Raw genomic sequence first — 16,499 nt, forward strand, 5'->3', positions numbered from 1 at the left:
CGCGAACAACTGCTTCCTTTGCCGTGAGACCAGAAGAACTGGATGGTGCCCAGCTACCATTACTGAACGTTTTGATAAAAAATTCCAGAGAAGAATTCTAATCAAAAGGAGGAAAATGCCGAACAGATTTTGAAATTCTCATGGACTCCAGACTTCCTGGAGCCATGAAGGTTGGGTGAACCTCTGAAACTATTGCCCTGAGATAATCTTTAAACCATACACAAAAAATATCCCCTGAAGTCCTCTTAAAATAAAACAATAGTTTAGCTTAACTAGTAAAAAATGTCTGCCTTGAGCACTGTGCTCTTTTAAGAACTCTCTATATGGGATCAAATTGGCAACAGCAACTGGAAAGATTAGATAGGAACCTTAGGGGGCAGTGAGTTTGTGTTAACGGAGGAACAACTCCGGAAAGGCGGATGAGAATGGTTACACAACTTGAAGAACATAATCGCTGTCACTAAATGGTACATGTCCCCCACGCGCCTGCCACAGCCTGTCATACTGTGAGGGCTTGCGTGTTGCTGTGATACTCTAACCTATGCCACCGGTATTCAAATACCACCAGGGTCACTCACGGCAGACAGGTTTTGGCTGGGCTTCCAGACTAAGACAGACTAGGAAGAAGGACCCGGCAGTCTACTTCTGAAAAGCATTAACCAGTGAAAACCTTATGAATAGCAGCGGAACACTGTCTGATATAGTGCTGGAAGATGAGCCCACCAGGTTGGAAGGCACTCAAAAGACGACTGGGGAAAAGCTGCCTCCTCAAAGTGGAGTCGGTCTTAACAACGTGGATGGAGTAAAGCTTTTGGTACCTTCATTTGCTGATGTGCCAAGACTCAAAATAAGAAGAAACAGTTGCAAACATCCATTACTAATTGGAATGTGAAATGTACAAAGTACAAATCTAGGAAACTTGGAAATCGTCAAAAATGAAATGCATAAATATCAATATCCTAGGCATTAGTGAGCTGAAATGGACTGGTATTGGCCATTCTGAATAGGACAATCATATGGTCTACTATGCCGGGAATGACAACTTGAAGAGGAAGGGCACCGCATTCATCGTCAAAAAGAATATTTCAAGATCTATCCTGAAGTACAACACTGTCAGTGATATGATATTCATTCACCTACAAGGAAGACCAGTTAGTACAACTATTACTCAAATTTACACACCAACCACTAAGGCCAAAGATGAAGAAACTGAAGATTTTTATCAACTTCTGCAGTCTGAAATTGACCAAACATGCAAACAGGACACACTGATAATTACTGGTGATTGGAAGGGCAAAGTTGGAAACAAAGAAGAAAGATTGCTAGTTGGAAAATATAGCCTTAGTGACAGAAACAAAGCCAGAGATCACATGATTGAATTTTGCAAGACCAACAACTTCTTCATTGCAAATACCTTTATTCACCATCATAAGCAGGAACTATACACATGGACCTCGCCAGATGGAATACATAGGAATCAAATCAACTACATTTGTGGAAAGAAATGATGGAAAAGCTCAATATCAGCAGTCAGAACAAGGCCAGGGGCCAACTGTAAATCACACCACCAACTGCTCACATGCAAGTTCAAGTTGAAATTGAAGAAAATTAGAACAAGTCCATGAGAGCCAAAGTACAACCTTGAGTATATCCCACTTGAATTTAGAGACCGTCTCAAGAACAGATTTGACATGTTGAACACTAATGACTGAAGGCCAGACGAGGTGTGGAATGACATCAAGGACATCATACGTGAAGAAAGGAAAAGGTCATTAAAAAGACAAGAAAGAAAAGACCTAAATGGATGTCAGAAGAGACTCAGAAACTTGCTCTTGAACATCAAGTAGCCAAAGCAAAAGGAAGAAACGATGAAGAAAAAGAGCTACACAGAAGATTTCAAAGGGCAGCTCGAGAAGACAAAGTAACATATTATGATGACACGTGCCAAGACTTAGAAATAGAAAAACAAAAGGGAAGAACATGCTCAGCATTTCTCAAGCTGAAAGAACTGAAGAAAAATTCAAGCCTCAAGTTGCAATATTGAAGGATCCTACGGGGAAATATTAAACGGCATAGGAAGCCTCAAGAGAAGATGGAAGGAATACACAGAGTCACTATACCAAAAAGAATTGGTCAACGTTCAACCATTTCAGGAGATAGCATGTGATCAGGAACTGATGGTACTGAAGGAAGAAGTTCAAGCTTCACTAAAGGCATTGGCAAAGAACAGGGCTCCAGGAATTGATGGAATACCAATTGGGATGTTTCAACAAACGGATGCAGCGCTGGAAGTGCTCACTCATCCATGCCAAGAAATCTGGAAGAAAGTTACCTGGCCAACCTACTGGAAGAGATCCATATTTATGCCTATTCCCAAGAAAGGTGGAAATTATCGAACAATATCATTAATACCACGACAAATGGAGAAAAGACTGAAGTTGTCAAGGATTTCATTTTACTTGGATCCACAATCAACAGCCATGGAAGCAGCAGTCAAGAAATCAAAAGACACATTACATTGGGTAAATCTGCCGCAAAAGACCAAGAGCAAAGATGTCACGTTGAAGACTAAGGTGCACCTGACCCAAGCCATGGTATTTTCAATCGCATCATATGCGTATGAAAGCTGGACAATGAATAAGGAAGGTCGAAGAAGAACTGATGCCTTTGAATTGTGGTGTTGGTGAAGAATATTGAATACACCATGGACTGCCAGAAGAATGAATAAATCTGTCTTGGAAGAAGTACAACCAGAATGCTCCTCAGTGGCAAGGATGGTGAGACTGCGTCTTACACACTTTGGACACATTGTCAGAGGGATCAGTCCCTGGAGAAGGACATCATGCTTGGCAGAGTACAGGGTCAGCGGAAAAGAGGAACACCCTCAACGAGGTGGATTGACACAGTGGCTGCAACAATGGGCTCAAGCATAACAACGACTGTAAGGATGGCGCAGGACCGGGCAGTGTTTCATTCTGTTGTGCACAGGGTCGCTATGAGTTGGAACCGACTCGATGGCACCTAACAACAGCAATCATTAATATCACATGCAAACAAAATTTTGCTGAAGATCATTCAAAAGCCACTGTAGCAGTATATCAACAGGGAACTGCCAGAAATGCAAGCTAGATTTAGAAGAGGACATGGAACCAGGGATATCACTGCCAATGTCAGATGGATCCCGGCTGAAAGTAGAGAACACTAGAAAGATGTTTACCTGTGTTTTATTGACTATGCTAAGGCATTCAACTGTAATGACCATAACAAATTATGGATAACATTGCAGAGAATGGGAATTCCAGAACACTTAATTGTGCTCATGAGGAATCTGTACATGGATCTAGAGGCAGTTGTTCTAACAGAACGAGGGGATACTGCGTGGTTTAAAGTCAGGAAAGGTGTGCATCCGGGTTGTATTCTTTCACCATACCTATTCAGTCTGTATGCTGAGCAAATAATCCAAGAAGCTGGACTATATGAAGAAGAACAGGGCATCAGGATTGGAGGAAGACTCATTAACAACCTGCGTTATGCAGATGACACAACCTTGCTTGCTGAAAGTGAAGAGGACTTGAAGCACTTATTGATGAAGATCAAAGACCACAGCCTTCAGGATGAATCACACCTCAACATAAAGAAAACAAAAATCTTCACAACTGGACCAATCAGCAACATTACCACAAACAGAGAAAAAATTGAGGTTGTCAAGGATTTTGTTTTACTTGGATCCACAATCAACACCCATAGAAGCAGCAGTCGAGAAATCAAAAGACTCATTGCATCAGACAAATCGGCTGCAAGAGATCTCTTTAAAGTGTTAAAAACCAAAGATGTCACCTTGAGGACTAAGGTGCACCTGACCCAAGCCATGGTGTTTACAATCGCCTCATATGCATGCAAAAGCTGGACAATGAATAAGGAGACTGAAGAAGAACTCATGCCTTTGAATTGTGGTGTTGGCGAAGAAAATTGAATATACCACGGGCTGCCAAAAGAACAAACAAATCTATCTTGGAAGAAGTACTACCAGAATTCTCCTTAGAAGCAAGGATGTCAAGACTATGTCTCACATACTGTGGACATGTTATCAGGAGGGACCAGTCCCTGAAGAAGGATATCACACTTGGCAAAGTGGTGGGTCAGCGAAAAAGAGGAAGACCCTCAATGAGATGGATTAACACAGTGGCTGCAACAACAGGCTAAAGCATGGCAACAATTGTGAGGACGGCGCAGGACCAGGCAGTGTTTCGTTCTGTTGTGCACAGGGTCGCCATGAGCTGGAACCAACTCGACGGCACCTAACTACAACAATAAATGGTACATGTAGAAAGTGTTTAAATTTAACTCAGGAATGTAAAGTTGGCTCAACATCTGAAAATCAATTAATACAATACATTATGGTGGCAGAACAAAAAACAAAAGCCAGACGATCATCTCAAGAGACACAGAAAAGCATTCCACAAAATTCAACACCCTTTCATGATGAGAACACTCAACAAACCAGGAATAAAAGAGAACTTCCTCCCTGAGAACCTACAAATGTCATGCTTAATGTGAAAGACTCAGTGCTTTCCCCCTAACATTAGGAACAAGACAAGGATGTTTGCTCTCATCACTTGTATTCAGTGTTACACTGGAGGTTCTACCCACGGCAACGAGGCAAGAAAATTAAACAAAAGACAATCAGATGGGACTGGAAGAAGTAAAACTATCTCTATTCACAGATGATGTGACCTTGTATTTGAAAACGGTAATAAATACACACAACAACAAAAAAAGCTATTATAATAATATCCTAATAAACAAGTTCAGCAAAGTTGCAGGGTACAAGATCAATATAAAAAATCTATTATATTTCTATACACTTACAATGAACAATCTGAAAATGAAACTAAGAAAACAATTCCATTTATAAGAGCATCAAAAGAATAAAATACTTAGGAATAAATTTAACAAAAGAAGTGCAAAATGATACTCTGAAAACTACAAACCATCATTGAAAGAAATTAATGAAAACCTAAATAGATGGAAAGGTATCCCATGTTCATGGATCAAAAGACTTAATACTTTTAAAATAACAACACTCCTCCAGCTGATCTACAGATTCAATGCAATCCCTATCAAAATTCCAGATGGATTCTCTGCAGAGATTGACAAGTTCATCTTAAAATTCTTATGGAAATTCAAGGGACCCAGAAAAGCCAAAACAATCTTGAAAATGAACAAAGTTAGAGGACTCACAATTCCTGATTTCAAAACTTACTACAAATTACCTGTAGGTGGGAGGATTAAGGGCAGTTTAAATTCATTTATTTTGCCTATCTTTATTTTCTAAATTCTCTGCATCAACATGAATTTACAATAAGGGAAAAAAAGGTATTTTTTAAAGCATGTATACATATTCACTCCTTGAAAAAAATCTTTAAAAATCATAAAGAGGTTAAAAAATATACAGTGAAAATAACTACTTACACACAAGAGTGCGTGTACGCTTTTTATAAATTGAAAACTTAAAAAAGTACAAACACATCAGGCTTCTAGGGAAATTTATACAACATTTAAAAAGACAAATTCATTATCAAAAATTCTAATCAAATAATGAAAACCCAATAACAGGGAAATCACATTTGATAGCGAGCTTCAAGTACAGAGAGGAGAAAAGGCCTAGAAATCACAGTTCCTGTAACTCCAACACTAATGCAGTATAATGCAACAAAATGGGAGGGAAATCTTTACCCAGGCCACACTGGGTTTCTGTGCATAAAACACAGTACACTCACTCTAAACTGCACTAGACACAGTGATGATTTTTTAAATAGAATTCTAAAATTAGAACATGGTGGAAATGCTAAAAATACTCTGAAAAAGAGAGAAATAAATATAGGAACTCTGTCCCTGTGTTACATGCATATAAATGAAAACTACTTTTGCTCAATCATAGGCACTAATTAATTATTTTAGCCAAGGCAGAATATTTTAATTAAGACAAATAATCAATATTACACTTCTCTTTACAAATTTAGTTAAGGGATTTACTCTGTGATGTAATCACAACATGTCTAAACCAAACCAAACTGATTCCGACTCATAGCGACCCTATAGGACAGAGTAGAACTGTCCCATAAGGTTTCCGAGGAGCATCTGATGGATTTAAACTGCCAACCTTTTGATTAACAGCCAAGCTCTTAACCACTGGACCACCAGGGCTCCATAATATGTCTAGGATCTAAAATTACTGAAAATGTTTTCGCATGGTTTATGAAACTCCTTTCAAAATTCCAGGTTTTTTTAATAGCTATGAGAGGCAATTCTATACTATCTTTTCCTACGTGAGACAAACAACAGCGGGTACTGTTGCCAAAACTGTATGAATACCGATGGTGATTCATGACAACCTTGAACTCAGCACTAACTAATCTGCCGAACAATAAGGCGCTATTCTGGACACTACGAGGAAACAGGAGCCCTGGTGGTGGAGCGATTAAGAGCTCAGCTGCTAACCAAAAGGTCAGCAGTTCGAATCCATCAGCTGCTCCTTGGAAACCTTAGGGCGCAGTTCCACTCTGTCCTACAGGGTTGCTGTCAGTCCGCATCGACTCCGTAGCAACGGGTTTGGTTTTTTGTTTTTTTTTTTTTAGTGAGGAAACGAAATGAAATAAAAGGAAGACAACAACCCAATCTGCAGGGGATTATCATCTACTTCAACACTGAGATTTTTACTTCATTGGTTAACAAAATGAAGTCAATCAAACGATGCCTGTGAACGCTGTAGTCGTGACTTTACAGAAAAGGCTTAAGAACGACTTGACTGGGTCGTTAGCAGCATGCCTCACTGGAGGGCAGGTGATGACCAAACAACTGGTTGGGATGCTTCAGCCTACACTAGACCTAAAATAAGCCCGCACCGAACTCTGCAAGGTGAGTAAACAGGCAAAGTCCCCAGAGAGGAAAAAAAATGACGAGAAATCTCATAAACAATTTTGATTTTTTAATAAATGGTTCCCCTGCCAAATGGTAAACTGACTTTTGATAAACTTACAAGGCAATTCAGCAGGAGAAAGGACAGACTTTTCAACAATGGCGCCGGGAAAGCTAGATGTCGACATGGAAAAAACAAACCTAGACTGTTACCTCATACCATACACAAAAGTTAACTCAAAATGGATCAGAGACCTAAATGTAAGAGCAAAAACAATAAAACTTCTAGAAGAAAAAAGAGGAGAACACATTTACGACCCTGGGTTAGACAAAGAATACTTGGCTATGACACTAAAAGCATGATCTATAAAAGAAAAAAAAAATGATAGATTTCAACACAATTCAAAAATTTTGCCCTTATATAAGATAGAAAATGATACTGGTGAGGAGTAAGCCTCTTGGATCAAGTAGACACTTGAGACTATGTGGGCAGCTCCTGTCTGGAGGGGAGATGAGAGGGCAGAGGGGGTCAGAAGCTAGCTGAATGGACACGGGAATATAGGGTGGAGAGAGGGAGTGTGCTGTCTCATTAAGGGGACAGCAGCTAGAGTATACAGCAAGGTGTATGTAAGTCTTGGAAACCCTGGTGGCGTAGTGGTTAAGTGCTACAGCTGCTAACCAAAGCGTCAGCAGTTTGAATCCACCAGGCGCTCCCCGGAAACTCCATGGGGCAGCTCTACTCTGTCCTATAGGGTCACTATGAGTCGGAATCGACTCGACAGCACTGGGTTTGGTTTGGTTTTTATGTAAGTCTTTGTATGAGAGACGGACTTGATTTGTAAGCTTTCACTTAAAGCACAATAAATTTTTTTTTTTTAATTTGCCCTTAAAAGATGCCCATTATAAAAATAAAAAAAACAAGCCAGAGAATAGGAAAAAAAAAACGCGCAAACCCTTTGTCTGGTCAGGGACATGTATCCAGAATATAAAGAACTCTTACAATGCAAAAATTTAAAAAAAAAAAAAAAATTAAAAAGCGGGAAAAGGACTTGAATAGACATTTCTCTAAAGAAGATATACAAACGGCCAATAAGTACATGAAAAGGCGTTCAACGTCATTAGCCATGAGGGAAATGAAAACCCAAGCTACAGTGAGACACCGCTTCAGACCCACTAGGTTGCTAAAGTCAAGAATAAACTGTGGTCAAGGACGTGGAGAAACTGGACTGCTTATTTATTGCTGGTGGGAATATGATGTGGTGCAACCACTTTGGACAACAATTTACCAGTTCCCCAAAAACTTAAATATATAGTTACCCTATGACCCAGAAATTCCATGCCTGAATACCCTGTACGACAGTAGAACTACCCAGTAGGGTTTCCAAGGAGCAGCTGGTAGATTCAAACTGCTGACCTTTAGGTTAGGAGCCAAGCTCTTGACCACTGCGCCACCAGGGGTCCAATACATACCAAAGAGAATTGAAAACATATGTCCACACAAAAACTTGTACACAGGTGTTCACAGCAGCATTATTTATAACAGCGAAAAAGTAGGAACAACTCAAATGTCCATCAACAGACGAATGGATAAGCTAAATGGGTCTGTCCACACAACGGAAAATTATTCACGCATAAAAGGGGATGAAGTACTGATACTTGCTACAACACAGATTAACCTCGAGAACACTATGTTAAGTGGAAGAAGCCAGTCACAGAAGATCACCGACTGTATGATTCTTTTTATATGAAATACCCAGAAGAGGCAGATCTATAGAAAGGAAATCAGCGGTTGCCTAGGGTTGGGCGTAGGCGTTGGGGGAAATGGGGAATCACTTCTAACGGGTACAGGGGTTCTTGATGGGGTGACGAAAAAACCCAAAAATTGTCGTTATGGTCGCACAAGTCTGCGAATATATTAAAAACCACTGAATTAGACACTTTCAATGGGTAAATTGTATTAAAGCTGTGTTAAAAAAAATATTTTTTAAAAAGCACCTTAGAACAATGCCTGTCACTTAATGAGTGCTAACTGCTAGTTTCTGTTATAGGAAGAGGAAACTCCCCTCAAAACGAAATTGGTAAAAGCAAACGTGAGTTACCTGAAATTGCCCAAAAGATCATTTTACTTACAGCAGTTCTGAATGGATAGGAAATGTTCAGAAATAACAGAAAACAGGATTTGACAGGAAGAAGCACTCCATTTAAAATGCAGATCAAGGACTCCAAAGCCTAGCTCCTGGGAGTGACTGGAGGAGAAGCTTTGCTCTTAAAATATGCAATGGTGTCAACACACAAAGACCACCCAACTCTTCCTTCTGGTTTTGGAGACAGCCGTGGGAAAATCAGGTAGGGAAAAAAAATTCTGAAAGAGTTTGCTTCAAATATTATACCCATAAAACTTGCAAATAAAATGAAAGCGACGCAATTCTATGATAGCTTCAGGTGAACGGTTGTCTGCAGGGGCTGAGCAATTTTACGACCTACGAGGGGACGTTAGAGACTAAGGAGAATCAAACGTCATGGGAGTTGTAAAATGATTCTCTACCCACAAATTTACCACCAACATAATCTGCAAGGTTTAAGCAGCACACAAGGGACCAGTGCTGGAAAAACACCTAAGACTTCCTTAAGTGCCAGTCCAGGTACGTGTGGAGGCAGCTCAGGCTTGGAAGCCCTTGTCCAATCAGAACTGGGGGGGTTAAGGCAGGAAGGGAACAAGAGTGGGAGGGAGCAGAATGTCAGTTGTCTTTACTTGCTCTCCCTCGGTTAAATGGAGGTCATTTTGGGGTCATTACAGAAGGTGCCATTGAGCACCAAATATTGGTTTCTCTGGGGCATCCTACTGCCTGTAGCCTCTGTAGCAGGATCTTGGCCCATCCCTGAAGAACACAGCCCTACAGGGTCCTCCTTACTTTTACTCTCAGTACTCTACACCCAATTTCATCTTTACCCAGCCTTATTTTGTAAAGTTTTAGAAGTAAAAAATACATCTTCCTATTTTAATCTTAACAGATGACTGGTTTTTTCTAAGGTGCTTCTAATTGGTACCAGCATCTAATTCTCCTACTAAGTAAAGTGACTGACACATTGAAATTCAGTACTTTATATCAGTCGTAGCTAGCCAGACTTTGGCTCAGTGACTTCTGTTGGCCAAATACCGATAAATCCAACCTCTATTTAATGTTTCCTCCATTTAAGCCTTGGGGTCCCTCCACCCCTCAGCACCATAAAGTCCAGGGGCCTGGACAGACCTCGAGTTGTTTTCTAATCAGCAGCTCAGATCTCCTGAAAACAGGGCAAAGCATTTGTTTTCCTTCCTCTGCATTTCCACCAGCCATATCCAGAGACGTAGCCACAAGCTTAGAGGAAGGATTCAACACAAATGTTAAAAACCTTCAACGTGAAGCAGCTTCATGTCAGTCAAGCTGCACAGGAGAGGTGCATGGGAAGACGTGTGGGTAACAAAGCCCGTGTAGGCACGACTGTCCAGATTTCCAGGCTTCAAATCAAGGGACTTCGCATTTTAATTTTTTACCCTTTGTCGTTGTTTGCGACTAAGCCAGAAAATAGTGCTCACCATGAGATAAGCACCCTCTTGATAAAAGAGACTTCGGCTATATTATTGACAGAAGGTGTGAAGGGGGGAATGGAAAGCCCACCTCTGTAACAAAATCAAAAGCCCTTTCCCTGTTGAGAACACACACACAAAATGCAAAACAGAATTCAAATTCATGTTGAGAGGGGCGTGAACCACAGAATCAGAGGAAGTCATTACTATGAATTCAGAATTAACAGGACAAGCATGCTGAACGCATTCAAAGAATGAAGCCACACAGCCAGTCACCCACTTAACCATGCTAGAGGAAGCCTTTGCCTCTTCGGCAGACGACACACAGCAATGCAGTGTCCACCAGACAAGGGCCAGACAATAATCGGGTTGTTAATAGTTCTGATTTAAAATCACTTAAATCAGAATGTTCCCAAGATCACAATCCAGAAACGTTAACCACTCATTCATACCACTGTGAAACAAGCACTTAAAAAAACAACCACCACGAGGGAAAGCAAAAGAAACTAAGCACAGAGATCATGTACCTGGATCAATGAGAACTTCTTGTGCCCCTGGAAAAAAGAAGAGATTATGGTCTTTTATTTGCAAAACAAAACTATTTTTAAAGATACTACTAAGTCACATTTCATAATCACACAGCCTTCAAAAACCTGCAAGGCTGCTATCTGATCAGAAAAGCGGTCCTGAATAACGTGCAGTGCCTTTTGATCTTTAGAAGAAAAATAAAGAAGAGCTACTATTACTCATACCCTGAACCAGTCGGAAAGTGCTTCCTACGTCTTTCCCTTCACACTGTCTAAGCTCCAGCTCCCCAGCTCTTCCTTGAACAACTACGAGAATAGGAGGATCTTACTTGCCTCAAACAAGCCAATGACAAAGGAATATTAACTTATTTGTGCAAGTAGATGGTAAAACTCTGGAATGGAGGAAAAGGGGTCAGAAGGCTATACGGGAACACCTCCCCTAAAATCAGCCAATCTATCCTTTTTTCCCAAGGGGTCAGAAGGCTATACGGGAACACCTCCCCTAAAATCAGCCAATCCATCCTTTTTTCCCAAGGGGTCAGAAGGCTATACTAGAACACATCCCCTAAAATCAGCCAATCCATCCTTTTTTCCCAAGGGGTCAGAAGGCTATACTGGAACACATCCCCTAAAATCAGCCAATCCATCCTTTTTTCCCTGTCTCACAGACACCGGGAATTGCTGTATGCTCCCTCCAGCTAGGGATTTCTGTCTTTCAGAAGGTAGCTTTGTACATGTTGTTGTTGTGTTGATCCCAACTCACAGCAACCCTATAGTTGTTGAAAACACAAAACAGTTTAACTTCATTATTATCAAGAAGCTTTTTTTTAATTTATTCATTTTTCTTTGTGCTTTAAGTGAAAGTTTACAACTCAAGTTCGTTCTCGTACAAAAATTTATACACACATTGTTATGTGACCCTAGTTGCTCTCCCTATAATGTGACAGCACACTCCTTCTCTCCACCCTGTATTTCCCATGTCCATTCAACCAGCTCCTGTCCCCTTCTGCCTTCTCATCTCACTTCCAGACAGGAGCTGCCCACGTAGTCTCATGTGTCCACTTGACTAAGAAGCACACTCTTCACAAGTACCATTTTACATCTGATAGTCCAGTCTAATCTTTGTCTGAAGAGTAGTCTTCAGAAATGGTTTTAGTTCTGGGTTAACAGAGAGTCCAGGGGCCATGTCTTCTGGGGTTCCTCCAGTCTCAGTCAGACCATTAAGTGTAGTCTTTTTACTAGAATTTGAGTTCTGCACCCACTTTTCTCCTGCTCCATCAGGGATTCCCTGTTGTGTTCCCTGTCAGGGCAGTCATTGGTGGTACCCGGACACCGTCTAGTTCTTCTGGTCTCGGGCTGATGGAGCCTCTGGTTTATGTGGCCCTTTTTGTTTCTTATCAAGAAGCTTTTAAAAGCCTTGATCATTCACTAAGCTATCCAAATATCCATGAGATCCAATTAGCCTTCTCTACAGAACGTAATTTTCCATTACAGCAAAACACACCCTAAGAGTAATGGTTTCAAGAGTTGTGTTTATCAATACCTATGATCATTTTTAAACACATTAACCAGACTCAAAAATTGACGTACCATTAGCATACATTGTTATTAAAATAGCACATGTATTCACTTGTCTCTGGAGAACAGACCCCACAGTGATGGTCCTATTTAGGAGCTATCTCAGATACCACAACCTCACATATTTACAAGCACCAGGCAGTGCTTCATTCTGTTGTAGGTGGGATCGCTGTGCATCAGAACCAGCTCCACGGCACCTCACAACAACAACATTCTTCAACACAGACTGAAAAATCACTTCACGCAGCCTTGAAAAATCTGCAACGCTGCGATCTGATCAGAAAAGCAGTCCCGAGCAACGGAATGTCACACGTGCGGCGCCTTTTCTGCTTTCCAAGAAAAATAAGGAACAGCTACTATTACTCATCCTGAGCAAATTGTAAAAAAAAAAAAAAAGGGTGCTTCTGTTGAGCCAGCACGGTGTTCTGCAGACATGCGTGCAGTTCTCAGTGCGGCCCTCACAGCGGATAGTTCTACTGAGTCTGCTCTGGACAAGGAAAGTGAAGCCTAATCATCCTCGCCGTGACCCCAGCCCTGTGGTGATGAGCTGACAGCAACACCAGGGAGGCACTCAGCAACACAGAGCCTTGGGGAATCCCAGATAAGCCTACAGGCTTTGTGTTCAGTGGGAAACTTGAATATGTTAGACTGTACCACAACTTCCAAGCAGAAAGTAAGCCTGAGACCTTCCGATGCTTTAGACACTGGCTCAGTCTCTGCCTCATGGTAAACTGGCCCCATAGGAAACGCACTGTGGAGCTTGACGGCTATTGTGTTTCCAGGGAAAGCTGAGAGAGCCGGACTCACAAGTTTTCCACCTCTGACATAATCAACCCTACCTCACTGGGCTTTTGTGAGCATTAAATCAGTTTATGTGAAATGCTTAGAATAGCGTGTAGCACCAGGTGCTCAACAAATGTACCTACTGAGGTGATTTTACAAATCCCCATCCCGAGCAGCCTCCCTGTTTCCTTTCTGGTCTAACTCTCCTTGTTTCCCTATTTACGCACTCCCCGTGAACTGTTAAACCCGTTCCTCACCATCCCCGTTTCCATTAGGAAGGCCTTTTCCCAAACACTCCTGACCTCTTGACCTCTCACTCCCCACACACAGAGTGGGTTATGGGATCAGTGTGTTGGGATGCAGAGCTGGGCATGGGAAGCCCTCCTCTTTTCTCAGGAGCTGCTACCTCAGGAGGCATACAGGACTCTCTGCTCCAGCCCTAAGTGTGACCAGGGTTGGCCCCTTCAGGGGAAGGCCTACTGTGGCCCAGAGCAGTGACCAGTGGGTCTAATTCCAGGGTACAGCATGAAGATATCCATTGTTCCTGCACCCCTAAAGTTCATGGGGAGTAGGGCTTATAGTAATATGGGTGACATTTGGATTCTCCTTCTGCCTACTCTTCTGTCTCATCTCTCAACTGGATGTGGAAAAAACAGAAGCATTCTCACTGGGCCCCCCCTTGAGCCCCAACATGTGCTAATTAACAATTCTGTGCCTCCAGATAGGCTGAGGATGACTCTAATGACCTGACGCTGCTGCTAAATCTGGGCGTAGGCGCTGCTGAGACTCCTCAAATATCTCTCTCATTTTTTAATTGCATTTTTTCTGATAAAACTAGTTTTTCCCATCTTAATTCCTTAGTAATCATCAAAGACTATAAAATGGTGGAGTTGTACAAAGTAACAACTGACACTTTGAGATGTTGTGGGAAAAAGACCTGGCAATCTGTTGCCGTAAATATCTCAGCTTAGGAAACCCCATCACATGGGTTGCTGTGAGTCGGAATAGACTCCGCAGCCCCTAACAACAACAACGTGAGATGTTTCTGGGGTGAGCACTATGCTAAACACTTCTCAAACACGCTCTCTAATCTCACAGTTCTACACGGCAGGTATTTTTATCCCTGTTCTATAGGTGAGGGGAAAAAAAAAAAACCTCATAGAAAGAATTTACCCAAGTTTGCACTGCCAAGTGGTGGCATCTGTATTCGAACCCAAGTGAGCTGAATTTGAAAACCCAGGCTCCTTCCATGAAACCAAGCTACCTCCCACTAAAGCTGGTTTTGTCATAAACACGAAACCAGGCAGTACACTCAAGTCTCGCTGAGTTCAACAAGCTTTTCAGCTTTAAGGTGCCCCAGGGACGGTCTCTATCTTTCTTATAAAACCACGCCTGACTGCTTTCTAATATTGGAAGAAAAGTTCCAACCTCACCATTGTTCACACAGCACGCCTGAAATTTTCACGCTGAGAAAATGGCAGAATGAAAATAAGATATAGCTAGAACACCCTTCCCAGGTCTCCAGGTATCACAGCCACGGTGCGGCTCTGAAGCATTAAATAAAGAAATCAAATTAAAGGAACGTTGTTTAAGCCTTGCTTCTTTCACAAACAGGGAAACGAAGATTTAAAAATAATAATAATAATAATAAGGTGCAACAGTGCCACCTACGGCCAAAAAGGGCTTTCCAAGTTGCTAAAAAAGATGCAACAAAATAAATCCCCTGCATGATAGGACACGGTCAGTAAGACTTTTTAAAACGGCAGCTCAGAGCCCATAACTGAGGACCCAGTGAGCACAGACCGCCTCAGGGCAGGGGTGCTGTGCGGCGCTCAATGTGAGATCTTTAACCCCCTGGACAGAAACCAAGGCTCTGAACTGGTTTGTTCTGGTTCAAACGCCTGCTGAGAATTTGCTAGAAACGGTCCCAGGAAGCCTACGTAAGAACCACCTGGGGATCCTGTTAGAACGTAGGTTCTGATTCGGTGTATCTGGGGTGGAAATGCAAATTCTCAACAGGGAACTCGTTCGAAATGCAAATTACCATCAGGGGTTCGAACCAGAATGGGTCTAAACCCTGACAGAAACAAAAGATGGAGACAAAGAAACCGATCTTAGAGCTGGAAGGAAACTTGGGCATCTGGTTCGGCCTCTTCAGCTCACAGACGGAGAAGCGGAGACCCAGGAATCTGCCCTAGTAACCAGTAGCAAAGCTTACTCCTAGTCCTTGTGTTCTGCTCTAAACCAAAACCCAACTGATCTACAAACCCCAAAATCAAACCTGTTATTGTCGAGTTAATTCTGACTCATAGCTACCCCATCACCCCTATATTCACAGAAGTCAAATAGTAGTTCGAATAGTAGGTAGTCTGTCTTGCAAAACACTTCCCAAAGGGCTGGGAACTATAAATCATGTAATTGTATTGAAATACAAAAATCATTTATTTACATACAGAAACAGCATGATCTGTTCAATGACATCTTTTATTCCAGCTATAAAAGTGACAAATACCAGATTAACATTCTTTAGGTTAGGCTAAAATAATATATTAAGAGTTGTCGTTCTTGTTGTCAGTTGACCTGACGCTTGTCAAGTCGATTCCTGCTCATGGAGACCGGACGTGTGCAGGGTAGAACTGCCCCATAGGGTTTTTACGGCTGTGACTTTTCAGAGGCAGGTCGCCAGGCCTGTCTTTCCAGACACCTCTGGGTGGGTTTGAACCACCAAACTTTCAGCCGGTAGTCGAGTGGTTAACCATTTGTACCAACCAGGGAAATATATTAAAGGTACAGAAAAAAAAAAAAAGAAATTTTCTTCAATCATAAAAGAAATAAATTTATTCCCTGAAAATACCTCTACATCAATTTTTCTAAAGTTTATGTCTCTTGACCAACTTCAGAATGACAAATTCCTAGTTACCCAAATGTTTTAGTGCATATTTATGCAGCAACAAGACCCTAGTGGCGTAGTGGTTGCTACGGCTGCTAACCAAGAAGTCGGCAGTTCAAATCTGCCAGGCGCTCCTTGGAAACTCTGTGGGGCAGTTCTACTCTGTCCTATAGGGTCGCTATGAATCCGAATCGACTCAACGGCAGTGGGTTTTTATGCAGCAATATGAATTCTG

At 41.7% G+C, this 16,499-nt stretch overlaps 1 protein-coding gene across 5 annotated transcripts in view; it reads right to left on the reverse strand.

Annotated features, from left to right (window-relative positions):
• TRAPPC9 (trafficking protein particle complex subunit 9) overlaps positions 1-16,499 on the reverse strand; it is a 635,977-nt gene that overhangs the window by 589,040 nt on the left and 30,438 nt on the right. For 4 of the 5 annotated variants that reach the window (XM_064268117.1, XM_064268113.1, XM_064268115.1 and 1 more), the window contains one exon: positions 11,014-11,040. The exons of the other annotated variant lie outside the window; for it this stretch is intronic. In XM_064268117.1, the coding sequence (XP_064124187.1) occupies positions 11,014-11,040 (27 nt within the window). The remainder of the gene's footprint in view (positions 1-11,013; positions 11,041-16,499) is intronic. 5 annotated transcript variants of the gene reach the window in all.

Source organism: Loxodonta africana, chromosome 14, assembly GCF_030014295.1.
Source record: "Loxodonta africana isolate mLoxAfr1 chromosome 14, mLoxAfr1.hap2, whole genome shotgun sequence".
Taxonomy (NCBI): domain Eukaryota; kingdom Metazoa; phylum Chordata; class Mammalia; order Proboscidea; family Elephantidae; genus Loxodonta; species Loxodonta africana.